The sequence below is a fragment of the Pelobates fuscus genome, chromosome 2 (assembly GCF_036172605.1).
Source record: "Pelobates fuscus isolate aPelFus1 chromosome 2, aPelFus1.pri, whole genome shotgun sequence".
Classification (NCBI taxonomy): domain Eukaryota; kingdom Metazoa; phylum Chordata; class Amphibia; order Anura; family Pelobatidae; genus Pelobates; species Pelobates fuscus.
In genome coordinates, this window is record NC_086318.1 from 223,172,012 (window position 1) to 223,194,422 (window position 22,411).

The following is a 22,411-nucleotide window of genomic DNA, read 5'->3' on the forward strand; positions in this document are numbered from 1 at the left end:
TTAGAGAGATTAGAGAAATGTGTCCCATTCTGGAAAGTGTTGCAAAGATCTAAATCTGGGCCAATCGTCAGGGAAATTAATAGAATCAGCAGGAACAATACATCTTTCTATTAATTCTACATAAAATAGCAATAATCCAACTGCTTCTGCAGCCTCTCCAAAACTCAATGCACAGCCTTTACATAAGCCAAATCAGTGTTTATAATGAGCAGAGTAGATGATCCAACTAGTTATGAATACAGGCAAAATAAATGCCACAAATTATATCATCAGTAATCCCCAATTATTTAAATGTGCATAGAGATTTGGGATAGAACAAAAGTAACCCTTTTTCATTTTTTAATTTTTTTTTATAATCAATCAATTAATGGCAATGAAATATATTTCTAGATTTAACTAGTATTTATAATATGTACATTTGTAGCTCAGTATGTTCTGTTTGAAGCTTTGAATGGCAAACAATGAATTACCCACCTTGTCCCAAGGATTATGCATTATTGGTTCACTTTGGCCACAAGTTATAAACACAGAGTCCAAAACATACTTAATGCACTGTGCACACACATTATTAGTGTTCATTGCCAGCAGGAAGTATCATCGCCCGCATTAAACCATAGAAGCATTCATAAGAATATATAGATCCATCCTTCCATTTATTGTAACCTGATAACAAGTGACAGTGGGATTATGGCTTGTCCAGATGTCTTTAGGGCTCACACTAGGAATTTTCCAGGAGGCATAGTTAGCTGTGTGTGATTATCATGCCACTTAGAGAGTTCAAAGACATTCATGTCATCACTTGATTGACAGCTCTCTTCTATTTAACCTGCAAAACATCTGGATAAACCATGCAGCTGCAGAAGCAGCGGCCCAGTACTCACACCACAAGTGTGAAGGCAAACTTCCCTTTAAGTCCTGCTCAAGTGTTTTCTTCCAACCCCAAGCACTTTGTTGTTGGTAAGTGCAAGGTTAAACAAGCAAACATTCCAGAATGTTAGAATTTACGCAGGGTGCTATTTCAGAGCAACAATTCTTCTCATGCTGGGAGACTTGGTCAACAAATTTTTCTTGGTTATCGTTTGTGTACCTAGGAGACCAATCATTACCGCTAACGCACAAAACAAAGAAAGGCAGAGCATCATGTATCGAACCAAAACAAGAATCCGTGCTGCGTCAGTTACTCAATTTGAATCTTTTTAATGTGACAAAACAACCACTATCTATAAATCAAATGCTGACTAGTAATCAGATTTGTTAGTCCATATCACAAGAATGTCAGTAATAGATAATGAATAGAAATAAGAGCTGCTACAATGATGGGGATGTACAGGAGCCAGGGATGCCATACAAAGGAGAAGCGGTAAGGAAAACAAATGCGTGATATTTTTTTTTCATTGTTAATTTTTTATTTCTTACACACACAGAAAAAACAACACAAGCCATAAACAACACAAAACACAATAACATAAAACTAAATAAAATAAAAAAAATACATAAACAAAATAAATTCAATTTTACTTTTCTTTGCTATTACCTTGATTTAATTTATAATCCTTATATTCAACTTATACCAGTATGCAAAGTAAAAATAATTGACATTGACAATTAGTTCTTACTCACAAGCGGAATGCGTGATATTAATATAGATACATATCCAAGAATGAGTCAGATGGAGGAAGTAAGAATCAAAGAAAAAAAAATAACTGGTGTCCTTTAAGCTTAGTGGGAATTTTTCAATTTATAAATAATATTTGGATTTTTTTTTTTTTTTATCCAATTGGTATATTTTTTTCTTTTTTGCCAGCCAATGTATGTGTAACAAGCAAATATAATCAGATGATTATAAATTTAGAAAAAATGAAGGAGCATTTATTAACTAAACAGTGTATTATTATTATGTTATTATTATGTTATTATTTATATAGCACCAACAAATTCCGCAGCGCTTTACAGTGCGTGGACGAACAGACATGTAGTTGTAACCAGACAAGTTGGACACAGGAACAGAGGGGTTGAGGGCCCTGCTCAATGAGCTTACATGCTAGAGGGAGTGGGGTAAAATGACACAAAAAGGTAAGGATAGTATTAGACTAATGACAGTTGCAAGAGAGGAATCAGTCAGGAGCTATTAACAGTTTAAGCGATACGAATTTATGAAGAAGTGGGTTTTTAATGATTTTTTTTTTGTGAATATAATTTTTATTTATTCGTTGTGCAAGTGTCAAGGAACAATGGCACTCGCAGGTCTCCACGATGTGCTATGGCAAATAGTATCAGGTCGGGCTCGCAGGCCCACAGCGTGGACGCACTCGCAGGTCCCCATTCTCTGGTGTTATGTACTTCATATAATACAAGTTTTTATACATGTTATAAACGGGATGAACCACATGCATAGTAACCGTCTTTAGTCCAGGTTAGATAGCATTTTACAAAGTGTCAGTGTTTGTGAAGTGAGCACTGTTATCTGTGCCATTTGTATATTCAAGAACCTCTTATTCAAGTTCCGTCTGTGTGTCTGTGTTTTTAATGATTTTTTGAAGGAGTGGAGACTGGGTGAGCATCTAACAGAGGAGGGAAGTGAGTTCCACAGGAACAAAGCAGCCCTGGAGAAGTCTTGAAGGCAGGCATCAGATGTGGGAGTACAGACAGAAGATAGATGTAAGTCTTCAATAGAGCGTAAGGGCCTAGACAGGACATACTTATGTATTAGGGAGGATAGATAGGTGGGAGCAGCATTATGTAGAGATTTTAAAGCAAGGACCAGAATCATAGTGAGTTATACAGAAAATAATTAATATGTAGGTTAAAATTGCTGGCTTGAATAATTTCTCTAAATCCAGCCTGTGACGAACTGAACCTCGTCACAGGTTCTTGGAGGGGCCTACTGGCCAGCCTCTTGCCTCAGGACTATGGGCCCTGCAATATACCTTGCCCAATGCACTTGAAAAAGCTCTGTTCATGTGAGGTACTTTTGTACTCCAGACAGAGAGACCGACCGCCCTGATTCCCTGGAACTGTTTTGGGCATTGGACCAGATGCACGGTCGGTCAAAAATAAGACTTCCATGAAATTCCTGAACCCCTGAACTGATCTGGGTGATTTTTTGATATGTTGGTCACCCAGATCAGTGCTATCAGGGGATGTAACTTTGTCCCTTGTGGGGATTGTGTGTGTTTTAAGGTGCTTTTGGGGTGTTTGTAAAAATGTATGTTTTTTTCTGTGCTTGGAGATAATTGGATTAGATTAGTACAGTTCCTGATCCATTTATCTCCCAGGCAGAGGGGAGGGATTGTGTGTTTGTAAATGGGAGTGTCATGAATTTAACCATTGTTGTTATTGGTCTGTGACTTGTTGCTGCAGTTCCCCACAAGGTCCAGGTGGGAGTGTCCTTTGCATGAGGACTTGCATATAAGGCCAGTTGTGTCTGCCATTAAACAGATTTGTTTTACCCTTTGTGAAGTCTTGGTTCATGTTTGGGGGATTGGAGAACTACATTCACTCTGGGGATTGCTATAATCACTATACTCCCCTGAGTATAATCACTAGCTCTTATAAGAGCTGTTCCTACTACGCTCTCTGGACTAGGAAAGATCTACCCACTGGAAGCTGGATCCTGTTCTTGGGTCCAGGGTGGGTGGAGGACGGCGAGACCCCAACCAAGCTGCGGCAGTTCGTGCAGTTTACGGCGGTTATGGTGTTCCAGTACAGTGCTTATGGTGCTCGCAAGAACTAGGAAGCAGCAATTGATGGAGGTACCCGGTCGGGGTGCCAGGCGGTCCGTCACACAACCTATTTCCAAAGTGGTACTTCTAGTCTAAAATTTGTAAATGTGGTTTTGATTTACTCTGAATACACTTCAAAACAAAAAACACTGGTGTACTGTAGTGTTCACTAGTGTCTGTGTGTAATTGTATATATGTGCATCTGTGTATCTGTAAGGGTGTGTGTGTGTAAATATCTATAGATCTAGTTGTACCTAGTGTAACATTAGCCAGTAGGTACAAAATGTTTTTCTTACTCTGCTTAATCTCACCAAGCAACAATCCTTCCACTACTGAAATAGTCGTGGCGTTTTTTGCACCCATTGTGTGTCCTTTGTGAATGGTCCCCCATTTCTATGGAAACCCACTCTATTTACCAGGACTACATCTGACCTATCTCGATAAATAGTGGAACAAATGGATCTCTGGGGCATTTAGTTAGTAATATACTCAAGCATGACTTCTAGCTGTCTACCTGTGATCACAATATATGTAACGATGGTATGCACAGATAATATATATTAGTAACAGGAAAGATGTTGTGGAAAATGCTGAGATCCAGTTTATCCAAATTATTAAAGTCTATATTTCACTTTGAACAACAATAGTGATATTCGTATGATTAGAAAACAAAATGAAATACATTTAATAACAAATAAAATATATTTAAATAAAATAAAATATTTTTTTTATTTTTGCTGCTACAGCGACAATGGCATATGTGCCTATTTCTGCCCTCCCTTTGTGACTTTTCGCTAAAGACTATAATTAATTTGGCTCAGGTTCTATACAGTGAAAAGAAACAATGTTTCGAACACTTTACTTGATATAAAAACGCTGTATTCAACAATGTAGATGTCTCAGCACTTTCCAAGCAAAGTAAATGGATGGTTTTGTATTTCCACAGAATCGCTGCAAGTATTTTATGGCATTTGTATTATATTAAAATCAAGAAAAAGAAAAAAATGAACAAAAGAAATACAGTTCAACAAAACAATTGAACTCTTGACAAATGGCGAAAAGTCATATTTTATTTTTCTCAATCCCATTGATAGGGATCTGTCATTTTATGGTATTAAACTGGCAATGAGATGCAAAACATACCCATACTTTATAAAAGGTAGAGTGGTCAATTTTTGCACTGATCTTTTGATGATATGGGATGCGGATATCTGAGATTTACTATTTCACATAACTCCAAAGCAAATGAAAGTCTCACATTTAATTATAACTCAGCCAGGATGATCTATGTACAGTCTGTTCCAAGACTTGGGTTGTGGTGCATGACCATTAATGTGATAAAAAAAAAAGTCACTTTACACAAAATGTTATTGAAGTCTTATAGGCAAACAAATACCTATTTAAAACAATCTTTGTCTTTATTTTTAGCTATATACCGGTTCGCACATGCAAGTGTATACACATATTTTGGCTAATTTCAATCAAGAAATATGGCTTTCAATACACACATAGGAATTTCCATTCTTATTGGTAAAAAAGTAACCATGAAGAAGTCAAAACACCAAAAGCCAAACAAGGTTTACTCAATTCAAGCACATAACCTATGTGATCAACGGAGCAAGTTGTCCTTAGTGTCTCTATATACATTTCTTGACAAATTTCTCATGAGTTTATTGAAAACTATGTACATCATGCTCATTGATAAGGTTTTAGTGCTAAAAAGGACAGTACAGAATCCAAAACAGCTTTAGTTTAATGAATCAGTTTTGATGTATAGATTATGCCCCTGCAGCCTCACTGTTCAATTATCTGCTATTCGGGAGTTAAATCAATTTGTTTTTACAGCCCTGGGAACACCCCCTGCATGTGATTTACACCATCTCCCTAAGCACTTCCTGTAAAGTGAGATCTAATGTTTAAAATTCCTTTATTGCACAGTCTGTTTAATGTGGAATTTCTTATCTCCTGCACTGTTTATATTTTGCTAGACCTTGCAGAAGCCTCCTGCGTGTAATTATAGTTCAATTTACAAAGCAGGAGATAAATGCGTCTAAAGTAAATGAACATCTGATTGAAAATGTAATAATTTTTTTTCATGCTGCTGTGTGACTTACAATCAGGGGAGGTGTGGCTAGGGCTGCATTAACAGAAGCAAACGTGATTTAACTCATAAATGGCAGCGAATTGAGCAGTGAAACTTAAGAGGCATGATCTATTTCCAATACTGTTACATTAAGCTAAAGTTGTTTTGGTGACTATAGTGTCCCTTTAAATATACAATAAATTAATTTTTTTGCAAAATGCTATAGTGGTTATGCTGCTTGGAGTGTGTGTTTAAAATAAATTAGGATTATTCACATTGATTCAACACCTCGTTGTAATGAGTTGAATTCACTTTGGCAAAACCTCATCTATCAGTAACTCTCCACAACTCGCTTTTTAGTGGATAAACCCCAATATTGGTTTCTAACAATTTCTTTATTTTTTTTTTACATGGTAGCATTTACATTTTTAACCCCTTAAGAACAAGGGTATAGACAAATCCAATGATGTCATGATGGTCATGTGAAAGTGGTGTGTGATGAAGGGGTTAGAGATCTTCATAAATCTTAATTCACATCATTTGCAATGGTGCTTTTTTCCAGGACTCGCATTACGTAAAGCTCAGCTCAGGAGGAGTAACTGAATATATTAATGTAGGGGAACACATTAAATCATCTTTGAGGTTGATAGTTAACTGTATAACTAGGAATAAGTATTAGTCATTTTCCAACTTCACGCATTGCTGAGCACAGCACTGAAGATGAGTTATGCAGAATATTTGATATGTTGACCTGTGACGTAATTCTAACAGGTTCTATTGGTCAAGATTCGAGAAAGCTAATCCTTCCAAATGCTGACAAATTACTGCCCTGGGCCATTTAAAATCACGTTTCTAATACAATAATCCTATGTGCATTACAATGAATCAGGGCGAGATGATTAGGTGCAGGAAATGTTTGCATAGTGAATCAAGGCTCAATGCAAACTGGCTATCCTCACACACATATTAATGTTTAAACACATATAAATCCTATCAGCTGCCCTGTTTATTTGATCTCATTATTTGTTCTGTACTCGGTCTAAAAATAATAAACATAATTTTAAAGTCCAATAATAATGCATAACTGCAAATGCAGATGCCAGTTGTAACATCTCATACTATAATGGGTTACGCTATTAAAATTATTTTTTTCCCAACACATTAAGAATTATTTTAACTTAAAAACACAAACAGTATGCTGGCTTCCACTGCATTGGATTGGTGGGTCACAGTGATTGTTCTGCATGCAATATGTGTTCAATGCTTTTTTTTTTTTTAAAACATTTGATTGGACAAAAATGATCAGTCTTCAATCAAAGAGGATCAATGAAGTGTTCATATCAGCTCTGGAATAAAGGTAAGTTTAAGGGCTTTTATTTTTTTATTTTTTTTAAACCCAGGAAGGAACATATTTAATAAAATTCCTTTTTTCTAATTAGAATGTTCCATTAAGCACTAAAATTTTAATTGTACCTTAGATTGTGATTTTTTTTTTTTGTTCCTGTTATTTCTAACACATTTTTAAGTACTATATGTATAGTTTGTTTTAGAAATCTAATAACAAAACAAGTAATGGCACATTAAAAATCCATCTGCATATAGCAAACAGCTTGCTGCAAACAATACAGGCATAGACAACCTTCGGCGCTCCAGATGTTTTGGACTACACCTCCCATGATGCTTTGTCATCATTATGGGTGTAAAAGAATAAAGGGGGATGTAGTCCACAACATCTGGAGTGCCGAAGGTTGCCTACCCCTGCAATAGACTATATTCTATGATAAGAAATGAGATTGTAACTGAAAATGTTTTGTAACTGGAAAACATTTTGCAATAGATTTCAATAGGAATTAGCTATTCCGTTACCAGGGTTACATTTACCTCAAAATATATAGAATCTTGTCACCTAAGTCATAATTTTATTGCAGTTATTCTAATATTATTAAATTTGGCCTTCTTTGCCACTTATTTCTATTGGTTCAAGACTGAGTTAAAACATGTTTTATCGCTAACAAAAAAAATGCACAGATAATTATTATAACACATAAACTAATGTAATGTAACTGTTAAAGTGGACCTGATATCATAACTGTAATTTTACAACAACCTTTGAAGTAACTTCTGAAGTGCACACAAATACATTTCCTAATATTAAATCTATCTATTATTATAATGGAATAATCTGGGTGAATTTGGGCCAATCTGAACATTATCCAAGTTCAACCGGACCTAATAGTACTCTTGATACTGGCTGGCATTTAATGAGTTCTCTTTAACAGGCAGCGTAGGCTTCGACTTAATATTTTTGGATACGTTTTTCAAATTATTTCATATTTTGAATAAACTTTTAAAATAATTTTTTCAAAATATTAAAAATATATTGTATATAAAAAAAGTATTAAAAAATTGCATAGTTGAGAAGGTTAAAGGCAGCATTAGCAGAGAGAGTGGAAGTGACACTGAGCGAAACCTCACACATCAAAAAAGCCATAAAATAAACAATAAAACAAAGCCCATGATGCGTCCCATGTTTATTTGAAGATGTGTGATCTCACCTGGATTCTCTACACTGGGCCTTCAGTTGGACAGCCTTTCTGAATTCGTTATTTTCCCAAATATAGAATTTATACAGAATGAGCTAAAACAAAAATATGTGCAGGTAGCTACTGTGCTTACTGTCTGTTCTGGTTTTTACTGTCTATGCAGAACTATATAAAATAATGTACTTAATTCAAACCTAGGAGCACATGGGATTTCAGATATGCTGGAGGAGTCCATATCTGAAGATTGTATGTATGTATGGTCCCTGAAGAATCATTCTAACAAATGACAGAAATTAGTTCAGATAAATTGATACAATTGATAGAAATACTGGATGTTATATACTACCCTCTGCAATCAATAATGTATTTTACTACATTCTGTATACATTGATTCATTTGTTCCATCATATTATTGATTTTTCCCCCCCTCCTTCTACTGTGATGCTCTATCTGACATTTATATGGCTGCTGTAAAACGCAACGTAAGACATTATTGCTCCATTCTTCAAAGGATATATTTTGAAACCATTCCAAAAACAAGCTAACTTATTAGAATATTAAACAATACATTTTAAAACCTTCTAAATGCTAGATAGACACACAGCGCCACAATAAAAAGGTGTAACCGCATCCCAGATATGCAGCATAGGATTTCAGTAATATGTTTCATCACTATGTTTAGATTAAAATAGGTTTTATTAATTGAGCACAAAATGACAGTGAATCGAAAACTCAAACTGCAAAATTTAAAACTAAATAGCTGATCTAGAAAAATTATCCAACTTAGTCACAGTTTAGCTATTTTATCTTAAATTTTACAATTTGGCTAACAATTCACTACAGTTTAGATTTTAGTGAATAAACGCCAAATTGTTAATAGACAGAAAGGAGTTAATAGGTTTACCAACTGAACTTAGACCCAGAAGTCAATCTCAAATGTAAGTATTGTTGAATATCTGTATACTGCTTAATCTGCAAAACCTTTGAAGTTGAACAGTAAATATTACAGTTTGATAAAACTAGACCTGTATAAGGAAACATTTGCATTGCAAACTGACAACAATTTCCCTACCCAGTTGGTGTATGTTGCTATGTGCCTGCCAAGTGCCTCTAGAAACAGGACAAAGAACGCTGATTAAGAAGCGGAGAATGTCACAGAGATAGAGAACCTGTAGGACAATGTGAACCATGCCCAACTACTGTTCAACTTTTAATGATTTAAGCAATACATGTATTGGATTTATATGATGGTGGTTGAACCATAGTGCTGGAATAATGTAACTCAATAATAACAAGTTCTTTGTTATTTATATCCATATTTATCTGTGTTAGTATACGTCTGGTGTGTATGTGTGTGTCGGCTGGGTCTTGGTGATGTCAAACACGATAAGACATGATAAGCCATAATGCAATCTAGGGCTTGCCTAGTAATGTGTGTAGGCAAGACAACTATATAGTAAGCTCCAGTCTCCTGTGTTCCTTCATTGTTCTCAGTAGTAAGTACCTTTTCCGGTATATAAGAACTGTATGATCTATTTTTCACTGGGAAGTTAACTAGCAATTATAAACAGGGGGCTGTATCCAACACAGTAGCCATGCATAGGAAGACATAAACAGTTGCAAACAGTCCCCCTACACAAAGTGTGGTTAAAACACAATTGTAGGGCAGGTGTTTTCTTTGATCAATTCTCTCCTCACTGTATTGTTAAGTACAAATCCCTAAGTATCTCACACTCTTAAAATTCATTGGAAATCCTTATTTCGTACCTTTTTCCTACTCTTTTTTTTCTAGTTCCCCCCTACCCTCTCAGTTATACTCAATCACACAAGATATGACAATTGTGCCAAACAACATTTCTTTCTTTATTTAACAGTTATTACATAGCACTTTTATTCAGAGCATTATAAAATGTATGGAAAACGGCTATTTACATATTCATACTCTATTATTACTCTTACTCTGTTGTTCGGGAAATTCAGTATCTTGTGTGTAATATTATTGTAATGATTAGTCAATTCGTACATAGTACTTAATTTCGAATGTGTATTATTGATACTGCTCTGTGTTGCCCTGAATATTTTTCACTAAGCTTTAACATTTAACTATACACTATAGTCACCTGAACAACTTCAGCTTAATGAGGTTGTTCAGGTGAGAACTATAGCTCCCTTCAGCCTCTCTCATGTAAACACTGTATTTTCTAAAAAAAAATACAGTGTTTACATTGAGAGCTAGGAACACCTCCAGTTGCAGTCACTCAGAGTGAACCAGTGGGACTTCTGAGTTGATGGAGGCATAATATGCCTCCATCCACTCAGATCTGCTGTGCACGAGCATCCTGTGATTCAGTATTTCCTCCCACTGCATGCAGACACTGAACTTTCCTCATAGAGATTCATTGATTCAATTCATCTCTATGAGGAGATGCTGATTGCCCAGGGCTGTGTTTGAATCATGCTGGCTCTGCCCCTGATCTGCCTCCTTGTCAGTCTCAGCCAATCCTATGGGGAAGCACTGTGATTGGATCAGGCTATCACATGTCAGCATACTGCTTGTTTTTCCTGAGTCTAACAGCATGCAGATTTACAGCTTCTGGCTTGAAAACAGTAAAGTTTTTACTATATTTATGGAGGCATGAGGGGCCCAGGGGGGCTAGATGGTCGTGTTAACACTATAGGGTCAGGAATACATGTAGTTGCACTGGTGACTATAGTGTCCCTTTAAATTTAACATGATTCTGAAAATTGTAAATTAAAAAAAAAAATAGATGAAATTGTGGAGCCCCTCTATAAACTTTGTTCAGTAGGCAGCACCCAACACTGATAATCAGGCCTGCTCCAATTCAAATACCTTTTTGGAAAATAAAAACTCACTATCATGGAGATCTAGTACTAATGGAACCCAAATTATGTGCTAGAACCAGCTGAGAACTTTCCAAGTGCTTCTACAAATCAGGCTGACTTGGTTTGGAGATCCATGAAGTCAAAGTGCCTAAAGTGCCTAAAGTGCCCTTTTTGGGCAAACATGCCCAAAAAGGGAGCGGGTCTGCCCAAAGAACTGCAAGGCCAGCCTGGTATGAATGCATTTCAGGCTACTTGCCAATCGTGCAGGCTGGTCAACTAAGGGCATGCTATGCAGATAGAACCTTGAGCTTGGCATAAATATGTCTAATGATGCACTCGCTCCACGCTTTCTAAGGACTGTTGCCCTACCACACACTTTTCCATTACTCTCATTACCTTCTTACTAGCAGGCAGAAGCTCCTGGTATATAGTCTGGGACAGAGGCAAGGTGTATGTAGTGAGTGTAGAAGAAAGGGAACATGCCACAGTGTTAGAGAGACTGATGCATCAAGAGTATTTGCATAGTGTGCAAAGTTAGCTTTACCTTAACTAATTTCGTTGTTAGCCAGTCCACACACGTTTTGTTCTTCTACATCCCTCTTAAGTTTCATTACTTATGCAAGAGCATGGGAGGAGTAGTTGAATCAATGAGCCTATTCCATGGGCCTGGAGCTGCAGCTCCATCAGCCCCTATGTTTATCTGGCCCTGTATGGTCTATGTATACTGTACTCTCCCTCCCTGAAGCGCACAGCGTTGTGAATTATGTTGGCACTTTATAAATACCAGTAATAATAATGTAGTGTTAGTGTAGTGTTGGTTTTAATGTGTAATCTATGGTTTAATAATAGTGTGTTGATATAATGTAAGGGTTAATGTTTAGTGTAGTGTGCTAGGGAAATTTAGGTGTTCAATTGCCTTAAGATGTTTAGTGCTGCTGAAATTATTGGCACTATAGAATTTATTTGAAATTAATTTTCAATAGCAGTACAGCATTGATGGACCAAGTGTCAGCACTTTTGTTCTCATAACGTGTGGACATTCACCAAGAAAAGTTGTAGTGTTTGGAGTCTATACATTATATTGCTAATTGACCAATTAAATAATATTTTATACTGAATTTAACATTACAATGTTGTTACGGCTTCCTAGAAATGCCAGTGGCTACAAATTTCCTTTTCTTTCTTTAAATTGTAAAATAATTTTATTGTATAACAATTTCTAAAAGTCACAGGGCTGGATTTATGTGAAATACAGAAAGAATTTGTAATGCTAGATTGTGTCCTAATATGGCAGTGTAAATGGAAATGGAACAAATGATAAAATCATGATACTGTGCCCTCTGTTATCACATGCGCTGGTTTGTTTCCCTTTGCCATAACTGCTTTTAAGGTACATTCCTCAAACCTAGTGAGCCAAAGCAGAGAAAAGGATCCATATAAGTCCTTAATGCTTACATGCTATCACAGGAGGGATTACAAAATACAGACTTAACTTATTGATGAAGACTGAGGTGACATGTTGTTGAAAGATGAAGACACAAGAAGTGTTTCTATTAACACAATAGGATATGTTTGGTAAAAGAAAAATCAGACCGGAGATGTCAGTGCAGCTCATCTTTACCTTTATGTGAAAACGTATCCTTTTCAGAACAGGGAAATGTGCAAACTAAACGGAATTGTTCAGTAAAATGTATGTAAAAAGGATGAGCAGTGCTTAGCATTCTATCTATGCATTCCACAGCTTAAAAATAATCAAAGAAAAAACAAAGAAAAAAGAGGGTTTGCCTTGTTGTGGCAGGTGAGCTTACACTTTAAAGGTCATTGGAGTGATACTGAAAAACCTCCAGTTATTTAAATGTGGCTAAGAATTTGGGATGGAAACATAGAAACATAGAATGTGACGGCAGATAAGAACCATTCGGCCCATCTAGTCTGCCCAATTTTCCAAATACTTTGATTAGTCCCTGGCCTTATCTTATAGCTAGGATAGCCTTATGCCTATCCCACGCATGCTTAAACTCCTTTACTGTGTTAACCTCTACCACTTCAGCTGGCAGGCTATTCCATGCATCCACTACGCTATCAGTAAAGTAATACGTCCTGATATTATTTTTAAACCTTTGTCCCTCTAATTTAAGACTATGTCCTCTTGTTGTGGTAGTTTTTCTTCTTTGATAGTGCGTCAATAACATTTTTACTATTTTTTTCCAATATATGCATTGGGGTTGACGTATATTATTGTCATTGCTGCCAGCACGGAGTAGTGGGAATTTGAGCGCACACCATAAAAGTTTGGAACAATAATATACTAACAACATTTAGTTTAGGACAATAAAAAGCAAATAAATAATAATAATAATCATCATCATCATCGTCATAAAAATAGTAGTCAAATTCCTTCTAGTTTTTCAACAATATGTTGCAACCCTATGGTTCATTTATTCTCTATAACCTAAGAAAGTACTTTAGCACGGCCATCTTGTCCCACAGACAATGATTACAATAGTGTAATCATGGCATTCTTTCATCATGCTTCAAAAGGTGTTTTGTCTTTTTAATTCCCCTTTATTAAGCGAATTTGCATATAAATAATATGCTATGTTCTAACTTACCCTTACATGTGAAGAAAAGGCAATTAATACAATGAAGACATAAGTTAAAAAGTAGATTCATCTAGTGAAATATGGCATCAATAAATACATGTTCAGAGGGCACAAAGGGTTCATTCATGTACTACACAGTTTTCAAAATGTGATGACCAAAAAAAGAATGACACCAGTGCAATTATACGGTCGTCCCTGATTCTGCACAGGTATTGCACTCACTGAAATCTGCGCCTCCGGTGCACACCTGCAGTTCTGTAGGATTCAGGAATGCAGACAGACACACCTGGTTTAATGGAAGAAACTTTGTGTACAAAAATGGTGAGTCTTATTTATTCCTACTTCTGATCAGCTCATCAAGGAGAAATGAAGTTCTACTAACCCTACCTTGCATTGCCAGATATGCCTGGAGCTAAAGCTAGTTATTTTCTAGGTAAAATAGTGCCGCTCCCAACACTGTAAGAAGAACTACTGTAAAGTAACAGACACGCAATGGGACATCTCCCAATCTGTATTAATGACATAAGAATACGAAAATACTACAGCTGCATTTACAGGTGTATAGCCTGCTGCTATGATTTTAGAAATACTACATAACACTACCCTATACATTACAGGGTTACTCCAAGCACCATAACCACTTTAGTGGTTTTAAGTGGTCATGGTTCCTGAAGTCTGTATGTATATAATAGAATTCTTCTTTTTTTTTTGTGATTGTCAATACCTTTGACCTCTGACCTCCTTGGTATATTATTTCTACTCATTACAGTGGGTCACACACTGGGTTGCCATACCTGCCGAAGAGGGGAGGGTGTCACCCAAATGGGAGACATATCTGTAGTTGAATGTTTGAGCCAATTCTGAGAGGCTAAGATTCATGAGAATTTTAACTAGTCTTTTTATTTGCTTAAAAAAAACTAAAAAAAAAACAAAACAAAACAATCTACACTTATTTCGCTTCTTGCGAGTAAATAAATAGAAGGAGCTTTAAGAAGAGATGTGGCCTCCTTTATTGGTTAGAAGTAGAACCTAACTAAAACCAGGTGTACTTTTTGGCTCTTTTAAATGTGAGCTTGGAAAATGAGTGTGCATATAAAATACACTGAGTTGTATCCAGTCTATAATAATGCGTTTCCTTCTTTCTATTTCTATGTTGATTTGAATCTGTATTATATGGACCCTATTGAGTTAACCACATATTATTCTTTGTTCTTCACCTTTTATTTAAAATAACGTTGTCATTTGTGTGTCTTTAAGAACTAACCCCTCGACTTATTAGAAGTTAGCATTAAAAAGAGTTAGAGCCTGGTAAAAGTTACATGAAAATAACATTGACTAGTGTCCATATCTAATCAGTTGTGATATCACCAAGATATTAAGCACAAATAAATATCACAGTGTCTATTCAGTTACACATATTTATGAGGCATACATCTGAAACAAACATATACAAAAATATAGGAAGCCTCAACCTCAAAGACTAAAGAACATAGTAAAAGTAGAATTATAATACTTCTACAAAGCACTGTAACATCAACTATTAACATATACAAAAATGTGTTGTTTTTGATCCCTCATTATAATGTCCTCAAAAATATACACAGTGTATTATTTTGTGCTATCATAATCATTGACAATGTTAATGCTAATAACACACTTTCACTTTTCTTGCTCTCACCTTGCTGGAGTGTGGCCCTGGTAGCAGAAGTTTCAGAGCCTGTCTCTTCAACTCCACCAACCGTGCATTGCAGTTTTCGCACCATACACCCCTGTCAGATCCAGGAGATGATCCTCCTCCACTTCCAGAGCCAGGAGAACCTGTGCCAAATCCTGGAGATCCTCCAAGAGATCCTGGAGAGCTGTTGCCAATTCCAGGAGATGCAGGCCCAGGAGAACCAGAGAAAGAACCAGGTGAGGAGGTGCCAGAACCAGGTGAGGGTGTTCCTGATGAACCTGGTATGGACCCTGCACCTTCAGGTGCCGGTCTGCTACCGGCCCGAGACTCCTCATAAGCTTTTCTATACCAGCTTTCTGGAGAAAAGGGTGCTGATGATTTTGTGGGGGAGCAGACCTCATTGATCTGGAATAAATAAAAATGAAAAAATGAAGAATGACAGTAACATAAAACATCTCCATTTATTCTTGGAAGTAAATGTAATTTCTATTTATTTCTATTAATTGTAAAGCAAATTACAGTTAATACTATTTGATTAACATTTTTATTTTAAATACATCAAATCTACAACGAGGGTAGACTCACACGGGGAAATGAGTGGATAGTAAGTACCCAGATCACTGTGCAGAGGAGGAAATTACCAAAATTGATTTATGATTGGGTCAAGTTTAATTAAAGAATTATAATTAGGAATGCACTCAAAATCTCTTATAAAACATGATGCAATGCAGTTACACCTAGGGTAATACCAATGAAAACCGGTACTCATACATGAGCAAGATCCAGTTTCCCACCTGGATAAAACAACCATAACCATGTAAATATTTACATAGGATCAAAAGAAAAATAGTAAAAAATAGTATCACACTATAACCACTCCAATGAGGTGAAGCAGTTACAGTGCCTATAATCAGATACGTAGGGCACAGAGGGGTGTCAGCCGGCCGTGCAAATTGGAATAGAACTGCGAGGGAGCATTAAAGAGTTTGCGTCACCCTCGCAGTACTTGGTGATGCAGCTCACAATATATAGTTATTCAGTGATAGATGGAGGCTGCAATGGCCTCTATTTATCTCTGTTTTACATTAACCAACTGTCTCCCTTTCCCAGCTACCAGGCTTCTCAAATTGTGGAGGAGTGAATAGACAGTGTGTTCCTCCTTCCGCCAGACTCGGTGACAATGAATGAGTCATGCAGGCAGAGTATGGCTTTGATTCATTTTTACCCTCACCGCAATCAGGGTACTGGGCAGTACAACATCGCTTCTCTCCTAAAGGTGCTACTCTAGAATGGCCTTTATATTTACATATTTGTGCTTTCAGTGTGTGTCTGTGAGTGTGTGTATGGGTCAGTGAATGTGTGTTAGTTTGTGTGCCTGATTGTGTGTATGGGTAAGTGAATGCGTGTAGGGGTCAGTTAATCTTTGTCAGTCTGTGTGTCTGTAAGTGTGTTTGAGTCACCGAATGTGTGTCAGTTTGTGTGCACTACTGTGTGTATGGGTCAGTGCATCTGTGTCAGTTTGTGTGTCTGTGTGTGTGTAAGGATAACCGAATGTATGTCAGTTTGTGTGTCATACTGTGTGTTTGGGTCAGTGAATCTCTGTCAGTTTGTGTGTCGGTGAGTGTGTGTATGGGTCAGTGAATCTGTGTCAGTTTTTGTGTCTCTATGGGTCAGTAAATGTGTATTAGTTTGTGTGTCTTATTCTGTGTATGGGTCAGTGAATGTGTGTTTGTGTGTCTTATTCTTTGTATGTGTCAGTGAATGTGTGTCAGTTTGTGTGTCTGTGACTGGGTATGGGTCAGTGGATGTGTGTGTGTTTGTTTGTTCGTCTTATAGTGTGGTGTGTAAGGGTCAGTGAATGTGTGTTAGTTTGTGTGTTTGTGAGTATGTGTATAGGTCAGTGAATCTGTGTCAGTTGTTTCTTTGTGTGTGTGTATGTGTCAGTGAATGTGTGTCAGTTTGTTTCTTTGTGTGTGTGTATGGGTCAGTGTATGTGTGTCAGTTGTGTGTAAGTTTTCCCACTAGAAACATGATCACGAGTAAATCCCTAGCACAAATATCTGTCCTCTGCTTTACTGTCATCAAAATGAATCAAACTGGGGATCTAACAGGAAAGTCAAATAGATTTGTGCCCCGAATAATTTTTCTTATGTGTTATTTATCATGTCCCTTAGGAAGTGTAATCTATATATGATGAAACAAGCTTAGGGCTTTTTTTTCCTTGCACCTTATTCATCAGCCGTGTGCTACCTCTAAGACTAATATTGACAGCCACATTGGTGATGCACAATTCATTAGTTCCATATCTACAAGCTTATAATGTGGACTCAGAGCAGACCTTATTGAAGAGAAACATCTTTACTTCCTAATATTTGAGCCATATTGTTTTTCTAAAGGCTGGTTGTTGTTTCTCATTTTATTGGATTCTCTTCCTATTCATTGCAAAGCAGAGCTTCTCGAAGAATCAAGGAAGGAAAGAATGAGACACAAAAGGTAGTGATCTCAATTTTTCTGATTTTTCAAATAAGGGTTTGCTATGAGGGTTTACTGATATTCCAACAGGGATGTTGATAAAGCATGAACAGAAAGGTGTCTTTATTTTGGAAAATTACTCTGGAATTAATATACTTATGAATTCCACATTCCAAGTCCCACTCACAAACAGACGACTATACAAGCTTTATGGCACCATTACATGACACTTGCAATGTCTATATCGGTCTCTCCTCTGCTGCTTGGATCTACAATCCACATCAGACAATTAACACACAATGTCATATGCACTAGCTGACAGTAACACTTTATTAACACTAGCGGTAATGGCTCTGAAACACAGAGAAATTCGGATAGTATTTTGGGTGATACATTTAGTACTAATAACTGTAAACTTGCATGTATCTGCACAAGGTAATTATGATATCAAATTAATTATCACTAATTGAGCCTGGCAAGCCGTAGACCATTTCCGCCTGAACAAAAGCCTTGCTGTAAGATGCCTTATTAAAAATCTATTGCATTTATTTAGTGCATATATGTTTATAGACTTTGATAGATTGAAGACCCATCCCTGACATATTGTGATTGCACTATATTATATATTTTTTTTAACAGAAATAACATACTATTTATAGAACAGCAGCACCATATGGTGACCAGGTTATACACTAGAGAGAAGTAAGTATGTAGGCGTGTGCGTGTATGTGTGTGCGTGAGCGTCATATAATGACCAGGTTACAATATACACTACAGGGAGAGGTGTATGTGTGCATCATATAGTAACCAGGTTACAATATATACTACAGGGAGAGGTGTATGTGTGCATCATATAGTGACCAGGTTATGGTATGCACTACAGAAAGGTGACTGTATGTGTGTGTGTTTATTTTTACAATATGTATAATATAATTTAAGCTACACAATAGGTAGGTTCCTTTAGCATTAATTAAGTTATATTTTATTTGTTATCCTGTGAAATGTCAGCTGAGCTTTACCTTAGAGCAGATATATTGTTTTGCTATTGAAAATGTTAATATTTCCTGCACCATATAATGGAATCCAACCCCCTACATTGAATTTGTGAATATGTGGTAACGATACTTGTATGTGAACATCACATGGGAACATATTGGCAAGCTGGTGGTTTCTGGCTGCTGTATAGGGAAGTGGCACGGATTCATAGGAAGATCTAAACATTATTTGTAAAATGTTAGAATTGACACCATTGCCTTATATTGGTATCTGAATGATTTTCCTATCTTGAAATGAAAACTGTAACACGTCATTGATTTTCTTTTTCGTTTGAAGGTAACGCAAGACGTAGCTTAACAAAGACATTCTACCTATGTATTTCAGGAGTACAACAACCTATGTATTTGAGGAGTACAAAGAGTTATGGGCCCTTAAGACATCACCAAATTAAAAACAGATTATGTGTAAGTGTTACAACATACGTCTTTAGAAAAATAATACAAAAAATAACAAAACCCGTGTTTGTAAAGGCAGTCATGAAGGAAATGTGTGTAGAGCAATTATGGCTAAGATTAGAACCACAGATGTTAGTGAAGTACATTTCCACAATTAACCTTTATGTTGATTTTGGCATCATGGGAAATGTAGTTGATAAGTATCTGAGGTACCAAGGTTTGCCCTCTCTGGTTCAGTGAGAAATTCCTGGAGGCACACATCATCTAAGTTCAAGTTCTTAGCAAATTTTATTGGCTTACATATAATTTACATTTTAAAAAAAACTAACCTTTAGTACATAACATGATTTTATATGACAATCATTTAAAACATAAATGTATTGCTTTAAATTCCGGAATGTCAAAACACAAATACACATACATATACCATAACTTCTCTCTGATTTATTTTATATCAAAAATAATAATCCTGTTTTGACTAGTAAACTTAATCATCACACTTGTCAGTGTATATTTAGTTACTCTATCTGTAGCCCAGAAAATATGGAGACTGTCTATCTATGTATTCCCTATAGGGCTGAGACCCATGTCTGATATTGCTGTCTGTTTCACACTGTGTTTCTGTAGATCTTATTCATTTGTATCTAGCATGGACTTGGCTAGGGAGAGATTGTGATTGTCTCATGTCATACATCATATGTAAGATGTGAGGAAATGTCAGCTTTAGCTATGCATGATATCTGCATAGCAGAAAACCAGCAATGTGTCCCTCACAATCAGCTTGGTAGAGGACCTGAGAAACTGTATGGATGTTCTCCTGAATTTGGAGACAGTAAAATAGCCCCTAGTTTCAAACCTGTGTAGTACAAATCATACACAAACCTTTATCTATCTATCTATCTATCTATCTCATAGATATATAGCATATGTATAGAATTCATTAGAGAACAATACAAATTTATATAAATAAATAAAATATATAAATCGATCAATGAATCTACCTATCGCATAGATAAAAATATAGATAGATGATAAAGAGAGAGAGAGAGCTAATATAGCTTTCTCTCCATATGTATCTGTGTCTCTCACATTCTGTAAAACCATATACTATTTATAAAAAATAATAAAAAATAATAAAAAATATAAAACATAATAAAAATACTATTTATGTAGCTGTGTATGTCTTTCTCCCTACCTCTATATACCTCTATATACAGAACAATCTACAACATCAAGGAAGACATTGGGCTTTCTATAAATACATGTATAATGCATGTTTGTATGTATGTCTGACTGTCTCACCGTCTGTCTGTTGGATGTGTATACAAATTGCCTACATGCATATATTAATCACTTCACATTTTACATGCCAAACCTGCTGACTTGCAAGTCAACTGACATTGCACAGACACCCCCCTGTATTAGCCACCACACTGTGTATTGTGACTGTGATATCTATCACACAGCTGTACTAAACCGCTGGGGTAAAGAGAGAATACACCACAATACACAAGAAGTGTTTATACAGGGGTAAACAGAAGTTCTAAGTAGAATTCAGATATTCTGTTGTTGTTTTTAATATAAACGTGAAATACTGAGCTGGCATTTAAAAGCCTGTTTTCTTCCAGTGATTTGACAATAAGATACCTATGTATGGTTAGGTGACTGCATGCAGTGGTGAAATGCTGGCTTAGGGGGTATGTGCTATTGAAAATCATTTCCTTCAGTCACTCTCTAATGCACCTCTATGAAGTTACATGTCAGTGATTCCTTACCCCATATTTCCTGGTCCTAGTTGTGACAGCAACCCTCTCTTTATTCCCCGCCACTGAGCTCATGGTGAGATGCTGGAGGAGACAACTTGCAGAAGGTATAGTTCACATCCAGTGTTTGACCCGGCTCCGGAGACAGCACTGATACAGCACAGATACAATGTGTCACAGGATTCTATTCACAGATCAATCCAGTCATCCTCTGTCACCAGTACCTGGGGACCTCTGATCACATCATCTCGGCGTCCTTGTCCACCTGTCTGTCAATCTGGCAAACGCGTGTCAGTCACAATTCCCAATTCATATCCATGGTTCACCTTACACCCAGGACTATATCCCCAGCGCTTGGTTCAGTTAAAGAATCAATATATCCAAGCAGATCTGAAAAAACGGGGGGGTGCAGGCATTCACTCGCATGCCCATTGTAGAGTCATTGTTTGTGGCTTGGAGTGTATAGAGGTAGAGCAATCCAATGTGTGTCTCTCTCCCCCAGACACTCTCTACCTCTGCTCCTGCATGTATGAGAATCACTGGATCCAGAGTCTGGGAGGAGCCAGCAAAATTCTTCCTTCTCTCAGCCTGTGCCTGGCAGGTCTCAAAGAGGAGGCTGTTAAAAATAAAAAGAACAAATCCACCTAGCTCTCCTAAAGAAACCCAGCTTCTTCTGCTCAGCCCCTGTTGGCTTGGAATGAATTGCAGGGAAGACTGTGTCCTCCTCAGCCCTCCCCCTCCCTGCTGCCCAGCGTTAGTAGTGAGGAGGGATGAGATTTGCTTTTGCATGTGGTTATTACAGCACACATCTTGACTGACACTTACTGGAAGCATTTTTTTTTCCATGTTATAAAATCCAGCCTGTAGCCTATAGTTTTCACAAGTAGTTTTTTTTTTATTTTTTTTTTCTGGTAAACCCAGCAGCGATTGTTTTTCCCAATTCACAAAATCCGATCCCTTTTTTTCTCATCTAGCTGAAGCTCGTTATTTTGCTCTGTGGAGCATCCCATACTCGTTAGTTGGTCATAAAAGAGAAATATTAATGTATATTGGAATCCCGTGCCCTTTGATGCATGCTTTTATTGAAAGGCTGGGTTCAGCTCTCCCTGTACATTACATGGGCTGCACAAAAATATCCCTATAACGCCCACGGTTACAGCTAAATCTGTCACAGACTCAGAGGCAGAAAATAATCCATTTGTTTCCAAATTAAATGTTTATTAACCTAACTTCATGCATTATTTTAAATTAATTT

The 22,411-nt window shown here is 36.8% G+C and overlaps 1 protein-coding gene across 2 annotated transcripts in view; it reads right to left on the minus strand.

Moving 5' to 3' along the window:
• The window catches only part of KIF26B (kinesin family member 26B), a 347,114-nt gene extending 325,286 nt beyond the window's left edge, over window positions 1-21,828 (minus strand). For both annotated transcript variants that reach the window (XM_063443207.1, XM_063443206.1), the window contains exons 1-2: window positions 21,169-21,828; window positions 15,474-15,875 (exon numbers count right to left, since the gene is read on the minus strand). In XM_063443207.1, coding sequence (XP_063299277.1) covers window positions 15,474-15,875; window positions 21,169-21,231 — 465 coding nt within the window. In that variant the 5' untranslated portion in view covers window positions 21,232-21,828. The remainder of the gene's footprint in view (window positions 1-15,473; window positions 15,876-21,168) is intronic.
• Between the last annotated feature and the right edge of the window lie 583 nt (window positions 21,829-22,411).